This window comes from Hermetia illucens, chromosome 4 (assembly GCF_905115235.1).
Source record: "Hermetia illucens chromosome 4, iHerIll2.2.curated.20191125, whole genome shotgun sequence".
Classification (NCBI taxonomy): Eukaryota; Metazoa; Arthropoda; class Insecta; order Diptera; family Stratiomyidae; genus Hermetia; species Hermetia illucens.
Window position 1 is genome coordinate 157,378,159 of NC_051852.1, and position 13,487 is coordinate 157,391,645.

General features: G+C 42.8%; 1 protein-coding gene across 4 annotated transcripts in view; it reads left to right on the plus strand.

Moving 5' to 3' along the window:
- LOC119655574 (POU domain, class 6, transcription factor 2) overlaps positions 1-13,487 on the plus strand; it is a 189,092-nt gene that overhangs the window by 143,298 nt on the left and 32,307 nt on the right. For 2 of the 4 annotated variants that reach the window (XM_038061502.1, XM_038061505.1), the window contains exons 3-6: positions 1,505-1,715; positions 2,193-2,630; positions 3,039-3,792; positions 3,855-4,174. In XM_038061502.1, the coding sequence (XP_037917430.1) occupies positions 1,505-1,715; positions 2,193-2,630; positions 3,039-3,792; positions 3,855-4,174 (1,723 nt within the window). The remainder of the gene's footprint in view (positions 1-1,504; positions 1,716-2,192; positions 2,631-3,038; positions 3,793-3,854; positions 4,175-13,487) is intronic. The other 2 variants (XM_038061504.1, XM_038061506.1) reach the window with 1 other exon arrangement.

Below are 13,487 nucleotides of genomic sequence, written 5' to 3' on the forward strand. Positions count from 1 at the left end.
GCTAGCTTGGTCCTGAACGGTCTCATGTTCTCCTTGTATATTACTTCCCGCCACTTCACACTTTCCGTCTGCCGAAGTATCACTTCTTGAGTAGTCATCTCCTCCGGCATTTCACTGTCCTGTGCTTACAAATTTCTTCCTGCTGTTTCGTACCTTGTCGCATGGCCTCCTCCTGCCATTTCACACCTTCACTTATGACCTTCCCATGGTTTACTGCTTCCCGGCAGTTTCGCTCCTCCTCTTTAGTCATTTCCTGACTAATCACTTCTTGTAATTTTCGAATATCGTGACTGGACTGCAACTTGTCAACTTCCCCCTGCCAGTTTTTAACTTCTTGCACCATCTCTTTTTCGACTTTGGAATCTCATTGGAATTCTCACGCTGCATCAATTCCTTCTGTATACTCACTTCCTGATACATCGACTTTTCATCCTGACACAGGGAAATCTCCCAATCGCTTTGCAGTGCTGCTATCTGTTCCGCCACTTCTGGAGTACTTTTATACTGCAATTTTTGATTCGCTCGTCACGCTACTCCCTAAGCGCTTTCCGTTTGTTCTTCGTTCATCTTCTTTTCATTAAATATTTCTTCGAACCGTTGCTTGAATTCTTCCATAAATTTTACCTGCCTATCGTCTTGTCGTGTTTTCAGCTCTTCCATAAACTTTATTTGTTTTTCGTCTTGTCGTCTCGTAAATTCTTCTTGTTGCTTTCTAAATTCTTCTTATTGTCTTACAGACTCTCTCATAAGTTTTTCCTGCATACTCGATAAAGCTTGCAGTAAAACTTCCATATCGTTGTCATTTATCACGAAAGTTTCAGCAACTTCCTCGAGACTCTCAACACATGGTGTGCGCCCATACTGGAATTCAATTTCTTTGACATTAATACCTCCCGACTCCAAAGCTTCGTTCTTCTGCAGTTCTACTTTGGCCCCCGTCGTAGGGAGCTCTAACGCTACTGCTCCCTTTTCAGCTGCTCCAATTTCAAGCCCTCGAATTTAACCATCCTGGCTTACGTAATCCCACCGGTGTCACCAATTGTTATGTTAGCAGCACTGGGCACTGCACAATTAATTATAGAACAATTCCTTCAACTGGTACAATTCAAGGCGTATTCATAACAGATGCGATTTGTTCTAACTCTAAAACTAGACTGATTCCGTGAGCGGACTTCTGATCCTTTTATACCCCGCGGAAAATTCCAGAAAGACATCCGAACACTTTACTAAAAAACTACTTTGCGCCTTTGATAAGATCTCCTTACTGATGGTGCAGCCATCTGTTAACAATTATCCTAACTAAATATTCATCGCCCTACTTTTGTACAATTTAGGTGTCCTGGCTAATTGCCATTACTACGATTTATATTGTCGTCACATATAATTTTCCAAATTGATTTTTATCACAATATCAAAAATTAAAAAAATATTAAATAAAATTCAATGAAGTAATCCAAAATAGAGAACCAAAAAAACTACGAAAATCATTTTCTTTTATTTTCAGGAATATGATAAGGATTCATGCCACAGAGTCTGCTCTCCCGGCTCACCTTTACCGCATTCCGAAGTTGAGAAAGAAAGTAAAAACCCATCAGAATATTATAAGCACATGGCGTGTAGCAACCCTGAAAGGAACTCACACTCACCACAGGATCAAGCGAAAGCGGCGGCGGTCGCTGCAGCAGTCGCAGCCCAAGCCCATTTAAATGGAACTAGTGAGTACATATCGACATCCAATTTAAAATTGAAGGAGTTTTCATGAACCCTCCATCCCAGCCCAACTATCCCCCAAAAATGACTGGTTTCTAAATCCAGTCAACCCAACACCGACATGTTGTCGTAATTCAATGCGGTAAGAAATGAAAATGGATCCTAAACCCATTAAGTTCTCAACCAAGGCAACTTCAGAACGGATTGTATTTTTCCTTATGCAGATTACTTGCAATAGATTTCCCAATAAAATTTGATACAGTGGTTTAGCTTCTGCAGTCCTGCAGGTTCTATCGCATAAATCCCTAATTCCAATATCCCACACTAAAGCAACACACTTCCTGCCTTGGTCCGTGCCTTAAACTCTTAGCCTATGTCCTGGAGACATGATAATGAATTGTTGGACCTCAAATCACTTTACCTATCACACAGATATGTGAAATTTCCATGCTCTGATATATGAATCTCTCTTAATTCAATAGTGCAAGACATGATAAATCTACAAAAGTTACAAAATTTAGCGTCGATACAGCACCAACAGCAGCAGCAGCAGCAACAGCAACAACAACATCAGCAACCACAACAACAGCAACAACAACAGCAGCGAGAGCAGCAGCATACATCAGTTGGACCGGGAGCACTTGCAGGCCTTCAGGGATTAGCTGGAATTTCATCTGCAGCAGCATTAAACTCACCTTTGAATTTAAGCGTTGGCTCTACATCAACTTTATCATCAACGAGTACGAAACCATCGCCGACGCTTACGCCAACTCCAACTTGCAGTGCACTGGGGAGTAATGGCAGCGGAATATCTGCTTGTAGTATTCCAGGCGGTTCGCAAATGCCACAATTAATATTAGCTTCAGGACAATTAGTTCAAGGCGTTCAGGGGGCACAATTACTAATCCCAACGTCGCAAGGTACGTGTACTTTTGCTATCTGTTCCGATAGATGAAGAAGATTAAAACTGTCTCCACTGGAACTATGTATTTGGTGTACAGTGAAATGGGATGCATAAGGATACACAGTTCAATATGACATCCTTAGATTTTTATTACTATATTGTATGACGGGTACACAAAAAAGGAGAACTCATTTTCGTTTGTGATATCGTAAAGAAGCCGGCAATTAGCTGTCCCCTATACACGCCGAAATTTAGTTCAATTTAATCGGTTTTAGTACTGTTCACCCACTCATTAAATTGAACATAGTGTTGGGTCCTTACAGGCCACCCCTCAGACCAACATAATCACATATAGTCACTACTGAAAATTTGTCATGCAAACTAACCATTATCGCCTCTTCCTTTTTTATGTATCATTTTTCAGGTATTGCAGTGCAGACCATCCTCACAATTCCCGTGAGTCAGCAGATATCGACGAATGACCAATTCCTGCAAAGTTACGCTGCTCTAAGTAGCGGGGCAACAACCGCCTTCAGCAGTGCAGCCGCTTTAGGTACACCTCAAATACCGCTTGCCCAGCCGCCTGGTCACTTTTACAAACCGAATTTGTTTTCGAGTGGAGTCCAACAATTACTTGCCGCCCTCCATCCCCAACTATTTCCAATGACCCACGCTGACCCGATGCATCAGCCGCCGCTCCATCATACGCCTGAACCTCAGCCACAGCAATCCGCAGGCCATAGCTTACACCCGCTTCACCCTCAGCAGCAGCCCAGCCATCAGCATCATCCCCTCGAAAGAATCTCACCAAAGCTTGAGTCGTTGTCTCATCACCGTGAACCTAGTCCTCAACATCTATCGCGAAAGTCACCACTTGTTGCTACGCATCCAGGACATAGCCCACCTAGAAGTTCGAATTTTGCCGCCATCCACTTGCCACCACATCCGGCCGCAGGCCAAGAAAAGCCATCAACGACTTCAGCAGCATCGCCTTCCACCAACCACTTCATCGCAGCCTCATCATCTGCTTCGTCTTCGTCAACCTTGTCGGGATCTCAGTTACAGCACACACATTCGCCAAATAGCCACAGCCACAATCTTAGTTCCAGTTCTCATAGTTTAAGTAGTCACGTTAATTCACCGTCATCTGCTGCTTCTGTACTTAATAGCATCAATAGGTGAGCCTGTCCGTTATTGTTGCCATTGTCATCATTGATTTTTGTATAAAACTGATTTCCAGTACAAATTCTCTTTTATACCACAGACTCACCACAAGTAATGGTGAATTAACAATAACCAAATCACATGCTCCCGCTAGCCACTCATCAATTTCGGCCGCGACTGCATCGTCGACGTCCCCGTCGCCTGGCCCACCAACCAGTACGCATCATTCCAGCAGTCATCAACAATCGCACCTACAATCCCAACAACCAGCTTCAGCACAACATCAACAGCAACAGTCATCCCAGCCTCTTGCGATGAAGTTGAGTCCTTCTAGCATGCATCTTTCGCCGACTGGTACAGAAGTCTCTGCCACTGATTTGTTAGTGGATTCGCCCAGTGAGTGCCACGTGTATTTTATCTATTTTATCTTTATCTCTTTACGTAACATAAAAGCACTTGAATACGCTACTATTGTAGGACGTCCTCGTGAAGTGCACGCACTCTCTACAAAGGACTCATTGAATCGGGCTTTGCGTTTTATCGGTCAAAATATTGAATCATTTCCTAGTAATGTTTGCTAATTTGAATAAGATTTATCTTAATACAAAACACAGGAGCGAAATTCCGAAAGATGGAAGATCCTGTCAGGTCCTTTCATATAAGAATGAATAAGGAAGTAAGTGTTCAGGTCCAACTGACAAACCACACGCATCACATCGCCGTAAACCGAATATGACAGGGTTCACTATGTTTGAAGGACGTCCTTTTGTGAGTGAACATAACACAATCCTTCCTGCTATCCTTGCCAAATTATCCTCCCGAGGACCCTCACAAGATTGCAGTACCTCTTTCAGTTAACAGGGATCTTTGCATTCCAGGAACTTTTTTTTTCATTAATTTGCATTTATGAAGTACATTTTACGTTTCTAAGTCCTGCAATTTGAAAAGGATATTTGTGAATGTAAAACGCAGACTGCAGAATGGAAGGGGTGGGGAAGCTTAGATATAGGAAACCAGAATCTTTTATCCATATGTGTTTACTTTTCCATACTGACTTAACTTCCAAGGGAGGATGGGGAGTTAGGTTTCAAAAAGTACGAACCATAAAAGTTAGTTTAGTTTAGTGGGGAAGCCGCAGCTCCAAGTATTCAATTCAGCAGTTCCAAACACTTAGGTCCATTGTACTATCCTCGGAGATCACATATCCAACGGCCTCTCGCCTACAAAGTTCACAGGCTTTCACGAATCTGAAAACATTCTCCGGAGATGGAGGGACTCTTCATTGAAAAAAACCTTACCTTTCGTCTGAAGTCTGAGGAGGCCGGGCAGCTGCATTTGAAGTGCAGGACCATCTCTTCCTCCTTCTCACATTGGTTGCATATTGCCGAAACCACCACTCCAATCTTTCTCGTTTGGCCTACTACGATTTTCATGTCCCACTTCTGAAGGGGCAACAAAAACGCCGCTCTAGAGTTCCTTTACAGAAGTTCAAATTTCTTTACTCGGTTGCGTAAATCCTTGCAATTTCAGCCTTTAGACTAGACTTGACAGTGGATAGCCGGATGCCAAAGGCTGGCTCTGTGCCCACCATTGTGGGTCCAAAACCTTGAAGAGCCGGTCTTTCAGCTTCAGCTTCTTCATTACCAGTGATGTTTCAATGCCTTGCACTAGGAATATTTGGTAGTACCGTCGGCCAAGCTTCAACTCCCACTAAAACTGGCTTGATATGTCGTTGCTATTTAGTGGTGCGGTCCAACCCATTTTTATCGCAAACATTTTTCTTCTGCCAATAAAATGACATATATCTCTGCCAAAATATGGTCGTCATTTTTCCGAAAGGTCCTACCAATTCCATAATTGAATTTCCCGGACACACCCATGCGCCCCATCTGTTTTCCATGGCTGACCCGTCGAACGACGGAGTATCTCTTTTCAAAGACGAATCTGGAAACCATGTGATCCCTCGCCATCAGAGGCACGTGATGTTTGCCAAGGAATTTTCAAATGGACGTATGATTGTATGATCTTCTACCTTTCCACGCGCTGATGGTATCAAGCCTATATGCGACCTTAGCTGCTTTCCCAGCTGCTTCCTGCTGTTCAGTCTCAGCCACCAGACGATGCATGCATACATCAAAATGGGTTTTATTATGGAAGTAGACATCCAATGAATCCGTTTTGGTGAAAGGCTCCAGGTTTTAACTATCGCATTCCTACAGCACCAGAGCAATCTGCAGGGTTTCTAATATTGTTGCTGGATATGCATGCACATTAGCTTGGAGTCGAAATCTACTCCTAAATACTCGTCTGTTTGTACCAGCTGTATTTCCGCCCCTGCTGAACATAACTAGTACAGTCTTCCTAGCGTCCACCGTGGGTTCGTTATGGTGGCGGCAACTGTGTGTGGGGTCGCATACTATGTCCGTAAACTTGCCGGTAATCATTACCACTAGATCTTCCGCAAATGCTTGTCCGAATGAATCTGTGTCCTCCAGGAGCCATGGCAAGGCGTCCGTAACCAGGAGCCATTATAAAGGGGAGAGAACCCCTCCCTGCCTGAACAATAGGTGGATCTTCGTCCACTCTAGCGTGTGAAGTATTCAACTGGTTAGCAGACGATCCATTCCATGCTGTCTTGGCGCGTCACAAATCGCTGCGAATGAGGCATAATTCAAGGCGATTCCATGTCCTTGAATAAGGCGTATTATTTAGCGGACATCATCATCATCACCATCACCAATGGCGCAACAATCGATATCCGGTCTAGGCGTGTCTTAGTAAAGAACTCTAGACACCCCAGTTTTGCGCCCCGGTCCACCAATTCGATGTCCCTAAAAACTATTTGACGTCCTGACCTGTGCCATCGCTCCATCTCTGGCAGGGTATACCTCGTCTTCTTTTTCTACCATAGATACTATACTGCCCTTATAGACTTTCCGGGCTGAATCATCCTCATCCATACGGATTAGGTGACTCACCCACCACAACCTGTTGAGCCTGATTTTATCCACAACTGGGCGGTCATAGTAGCGCTCATAGATTTCTTCATTATGTAGGCCTGTCCAACCTCATCGAACGCATCTTTCGAACGCAGCCAAGAGTTCACAATGTTTTTTGCTAATAACCCAGGTTTGCGAGGAATACATGAGGACTGGCAAGATCATAGTTTTGAACAGTTAGAGCTTTGACCCTATGGTGAGACGTTTCGAGCGGAACCGTTTTTCTAAGCTGAAATAAGCTCTGTTGGCTGTCAACAACCGTGCGCGGATTTCATCGTCATAGTTGTTATCAGTTGTGATTTTCAACCCTAGATAGGGGAAATTTTCAGCGGCCTCAAAGTTGCAGTCTCTTATCTTTATTATTTTGGTTTGACCGCCATGTACTTCGTCTTGCCTTCATTAATGTGCAGCTCGAGCTCTCGCGGGGCCTACCCGATCTGGACGAAGGTAGACTCTACATCTGGTGTCGGTCTTCCCATAATGTCAATATGGTCAGCGTAGGCCAGTAGTTGGGAGGACTTCTCCGGCATTCACATCTGCGTCATGAATCACTTTCTCCTGGGCCAGATAGGGCATTCCTTTGTCTTAGACCGTTGTTGATATTGAATGGCCTAGTCTAATCCTAGTCAGTCTTTTCAATTTCGTCGGGATACCAAATTCTCTCATGGCCTTGTACAGTTTTACCCTGGCTATGCTATCATAGGTGGCTTTGAAGTCGATGAAAATAGGGTGCAACTGGTAGCAGTTTTTTCATCGCTTGCCGAAGATAGAAAATCTGATCTGTTGCTGATTTGCCTGAAGTGAAACTTCTCTGGTATGGGCCAATGATGTTCCGAGCGAATGGGGCTATCCGGCCTAGTAAGATAGCGAAGAATATCTTATAGATGGTACTCAGCAACGTGATATTTCTATAATTGCTGCACTAAGTAATGTCCCCCTTTTTATGTATAGGACAGATAATGCCTCGTTGCCAGACGTCAGGCATTGATTTGCTGTCCCACACCTTGACCATCAGTTGATGAACCGTTTGGTGTATTTGGTCGCCTCCATATTTAACCAATTCGGCTGTAATTCCATCGGCTCCTGGCGGCTTGTGATTTTCAAGCCAATGAATTGCACGGACTGTTACTTCTATGCCTGGTTGTGGCAGTATTTGACGATCGTCTTCAGTTGGCGGGACCTCCAACTCGCCAATATTTTGGTTGTTGAGCAGTTTATCAAAATACTCAACCCATCGCTCCAATATGCCCATTCTGTCGGAAATCAGATTTCCCTCTTTGTCTCGACAGAATGAGTATCGAGACCTATACGGCTTCGGTATATATTCCGAATAAGTAGACCCAGGCCGTCCATTCCCTCTGTTACTGGAATAGGAATAATACCATCCGGACCCTGATTTGTAAAGTTAAATGGCCATGTTTTTCGTTCCAGTGATATTATTTTTCATGCTAGAATCCAAACTTTCGGTCTATAAGCGTAAATAACCCAGGTGCTGCCTACGTTCTTTGATATGGATTCGCTTCAACTCTAACGCTGCTTCAAGAGAGTTAGTCTCTTCGCAAAAGCATCTCCAAGATGATCGTTTAACCGACCTTATGTTGTTTTTCAGAGCCTCTTTGCACCGATTGCAGCCAGCGGCTAGATCGGGCTTTAGAGTTCGGTTGAGAAGCATCCTCGCCGTTCTCCACTGTTTCGTCAAATTCGAGTTCCAGCACGGTATGTTGCCCCCGTTTGATACTATCCACTCTCTAACAAGGGCCGCAATGTCAAGGGATGCCACCGTGATGTCGATTTTCTTCTTGCCCGAGCACGTTGAACAAAGTAGATTGATTACCCAAATTGAGGGTCTGCAGTTCGGTTTCTACCAGTAGTCTCGCTACTCTCGGTTTGCTGTTGAAACTGCCCCAGCATATATGGCGGGCATTAACAGGACATCCTGCTAGTATCCCCAAGCCTTTACTTTTGGCATATTGATTAGCTCTGATGAATTTGCCATTGGAAACTTCATCTACGTCATAAGGTAAATAAGCAGGGGACCATAGAATCTTCTTCTCTGTCTGTTGACTTTTTATGGTCAGCTTAACTGTTGTGGTGTCGCCAACACATAGGTCATTAACCGAGATAACTTGGAAGTCTTTGGAACCACCATGCAGAAGCGGGGTCTACCACTTCCATTGGCATGCAATAAGTCAACATATTGAAAGTTTAAGTCCCTAATTTCTCCACTAGCAGCCCATGGTTATTGTATGAGGTATATACATATCTTGCAATGCGTGATAATGCGTTCGCGACAACGTTGATGCAACCGAATATGTGCTGGATATTACCCAACTGCCCAATATAATCTAGATGGCGAAATTAACGTGGTGAGCACTCGTTCTTTTTGTGCAAGGCGAAGGTTAGCGGCTGTGATTCGTAAAGATGATGCCGAAAGTGCTTTACGCTAGGTACGTAGTCAGTAGTTCCCGGTCATACGCTCCGTATTTAGGTTCCGCTGGACCGACTTTTCTTGAGAAGAAAGCCAATGGTTCCCAGAAACAATTAATCAGCTGATGTAGGACTGCTTCAATCGTGAAGTCAGATTCATTGCTGAAAATGTCCAAAGGTGCGTCAGATTTTGGATATGCAAGCAGCTTCGCCTGTTCCAGTGTGATTTTGAAAGCTGCGGTAGATTCGTTGGTCTAATTCATTGGTGAATTTCCCTTAATTTTGCCGTGAAGAATCTGAGTGGTGCCTGTACTGCTGCTGCTCTGGTTATGAATCTCCTGTAAAAATTTAACATATCCAAGAATAATCTAAGCTGCTTCAGGTCGGTTGGTTGCAGGTATGATTGGATCGCTTTGACTTTGATTGATGGGACGTCCTTTGAGACAAGGTATCCTAAGAAATTGACCACGTGCTGACCAAAACCGAATTTGCTTGGAGTCACGACTACTCCATATTGTTTCAACCTTGCTGAAGATAGAGCGACTAACATATTATCGATATAGGCATAGTAGAAGTCAAAACCTGTCAAAGCCTCGTCTATTGTTGAAAAGACAGTTTTACCATAGGCCGTTTGGCGAAATCTTGGATGTTCCGAGCTGGGTACTTGTCGGCGGAAATCCGGGCGATAATCTCCACATCTCTGATAATGCTTTTTTTGGTGATACGCCATTTTTCCAGTTCCGTTTGGATGTATTACTTCTGGAAACTCATGGGGGATATCGTGAAAGGGGTTCCTTCCTCTGCTATCTCTCTTTGCATATAAGGTGAGTTGTTGAATCGCGAAGACAATCGTGGTGAAGGTCTGAAAGGAATTCGTGATCTTCGGAATTTTGAACGCGGACAAACGCATATGCCACCGCCTGTGTCTATGAGAAACCGTCCTCTCGTACTTTTGTCCAATATAAATAGATGCCATCAAGACGAAGAAACGGAGCTGTTTGCTACCTGCAACGGCTCCCAATGGCATATCCTGAAGCGTAGTTACACAGTTTCACGCATTTGTTAGCTTGGGAATAAAAATTTAGAGATACCAGCATTTACCTAGGAGACGAAAACTTTCGGATTTCGGCTGTAAATGCGATCGAGAATAAGAGCGTCGGCATTTACATCCGGAAGAATTCACAGGTTGGGACTCCTGTTTGCGCTGCAAACTGACTTGACTCCTGGTTTCTGCTAATGAAGGCGAAGATGTTGTTTTCGTGATACTTGACAGAAGTGCGGCGTTGGCCTTTTCAACTATATCGGCTGCAGTTTGTAGTGATTGACCACCCATCGTCGCTATAATCGGTTGAACAGCAGATGGCAGGCGTTTTAACCATAGACTCATCAGGGGAGTAGGGAGTAGATCACTTCGGTAGAAAAAGGTAAATTACAAGTTCTAATTCCAGACAAGTGTCTGGAAGCAATTAACACCGCCACAGTATGAAACAGTGAGCAGTGGCAGAATACCAAGAACGAGTAGAACATGAAAAGCACTCCCGACGAATATCAAACTTTGCTAATGAAAATTAAGTCTAACAAATCGAAAACTGTATGTGGCTACAAACGAGGTCATTCCTAATAGGATCTCATTGGGTACGGGAGGGTCAAAAATGCTTACTCAAACCAGTCTGTGGACTTTCTATAACTCCTTGAATATTGTGTTATTATTAATTCTGGCTACTAATATCTACTCGAGATAAGGTAAATAACACTGTTATATTATCCTATTTTGTAAATTTACTGCGAGTTCTTCTTAAGTTCCCCTAGTTTCCATAGCAATAATATTGAATATATAGCACCACACTGGAAAGTTTGGTGAAAATCCCAGCATTATTAAAAAGGTTATTACAGCTCGAGTCAAATTATCAAGAAATAAAATGTCAGTGCCATATCAGTACGTTTATCGCATACATATATGTATACTACGAGCTATTTATAGATGGAAACACCTTGCACCTTACCTGAAGTGCTAAGCTTTTGGTTTGCGAAATGTTTTAGTTTTTTTAAATAACGTTTCTCTCAAATTCCTTCTCCTCTTCGTTAAGGGGGTCATCCCGAATCGATTTTTTTTGCATCAATTGTATCTAGAATATTTAAGCAAAGTCTTCTTTTGAAGGTTTTGTGTAAAACAAAAGCTTATTAAAATCGGTTTACTGTCTGTGTGTCTGTCTGTCACACGCATTTTTCTCGGAGACGGTTATACCGATTGACATCAAATTCGGTGGAAAGGTGGAAACCGTGAACGCTCATGTATGGAGTGAGTAACATCTTTTTACGTCGAATTTAGGAGGGAGGGGTCCCCATACAGGCAAAAGGTGCGTGTAAATTTTTTTTCACCAAATATAGTCATGTGGGGTATGAAATGAAAGGTTTCGATTACTACTTTCCGACACAAGCAATAGAACCTTCAATCCCTTGCGCTTAGTAGAACCTTCAATCTTTTCCGTTCATCGAGATGTTTCTACGATTTGGCAGTCAGCGGAGAAAACAACACTTTTGTTTTCAGGAGGATTATTCAAGGTATCTGTTGCCCTATTACCAAGATAGTTCTCCCACTGTTACCCGACAGTTGGATCAATATTGAACTTAGGAGGTCACATCCCTCCAACCCTGCAAAAAGCGGTGGACGCACTACGCATTTGAACATTAGATGGTGATTCATTTCGATACCTCTCTCGTTACGCACATTTAAAAGATAATTTCTATCTGTAATCCTAATGGCAAGGTGGGCAGTCTGATTACTGGTAGGTTGTCAGTCAGTTGAAACCCAGGTCAAGGAAACGAGGTGCTGCAGTCTACAAATCCAAAAACCTCTAAATATTGCCCTTGCGTTCGCCAAGACCATGTTTCCCCATGACATGTCCGAAAAAACTATTACCGTGCTCACCTTATCAGATCATTTATTACGATCAGAATGTCATCTTTAAAAGGTGTTTACTACTTTACTACTACATTCAATTGCTCATAGAAAGCTTTTTTCTCCTCTGTATCGGAAGTCTCCGCTGGTCGTCATTTTGGACCCATATTCTGCAGTCAATATCCTGTACGAAGCCGGCTCCTAAACAATAAAAGCGTGCCTTGAAATTGCTATAAGCATCAATCGAACACCGGATTCATGCTTACTTTAACCAAGTTGTTCTAAGTATGCAGCACAGTGCCGCAAGAGGAACATGAGTGCCATCCATAGTTCCGCAATCTAACCTCGTATAACTCCTGAATGTCCAGTCCATAAGGCTGGAACCCACGGTAAAGTTGTAGAAAGCGAACATTCTGAGGGCCCTCGATACCATTATCAGGAAAAATACGGACATTTCAAACCCCGACTCGTGTTCTAATACGATGTACATAGGTTGTTACCGGTAAGTCGATCCTTTTTGGAGGCATGAACATCGCAAGAAATATTCGAAATCTACAGATTGCCAGCCCACAGACTTCTGCCCCTCTTAGCCTTTTATAAGAAGCCGGGAGTATTTCGGTCTTAGTTTGACATTTGTTGGAACCGTGGGGAGTGCGGGGGGTCGAAAGTGATCATCTCTTTAACGGACTCGTTCTCAGAAACTACCCCACCGAAAAATCTAAAAAAAATTAGTTAATACATGGTGAATAGGCTCCGAAATCCTTTCAAATAAAGTTAATAATAGTATATTACTATAATTTTTAGTAATTGGTTGCAAAACATCCCTTAAGTTGTAGGCTTATAATACACAGAACCTTTCATACTTGACGCGTCCAACTTCCAGCTTTCCAGTTTTCTGGCTTGTTATTAAATTACGTTCCTTTAAGGGGGTCATCCCGTGTGAAGGTCGTTTTTTTGGCCTTTTTTAGATTTTTTTGTGAACAACTGGAGAAAGACTCAATACGAATTGTTCACCATAGATTCATTGATATCTTGAGCGTGCATAGTAATTTTTACAGCCCGATCACATAGTTCATTATTGAAACACAGAGCAATTTATACACCCATCTCCTGTTTTTCTCCTGCCACGCTGGAGGGCGCTGCGATCATCTTAAAGAAAAAAAGTAAACGGAATTTTAACGTAGAGACTTAACTACAGTCCGCAAACTATAATTATTAAAAAATATTAAAAACTAAATTTTTAGTGCCTTGTTAAACTTTTTTTTTTGAATTTTGGTGTTTTCTTACGGTTTCTTCAATGAATAAAAAAAACTACTTAATGAATCGCAATTATCCTAGTTTGCGGACCGTAGAAATATGTTCTGAATAAATAGTGAAAATTTCA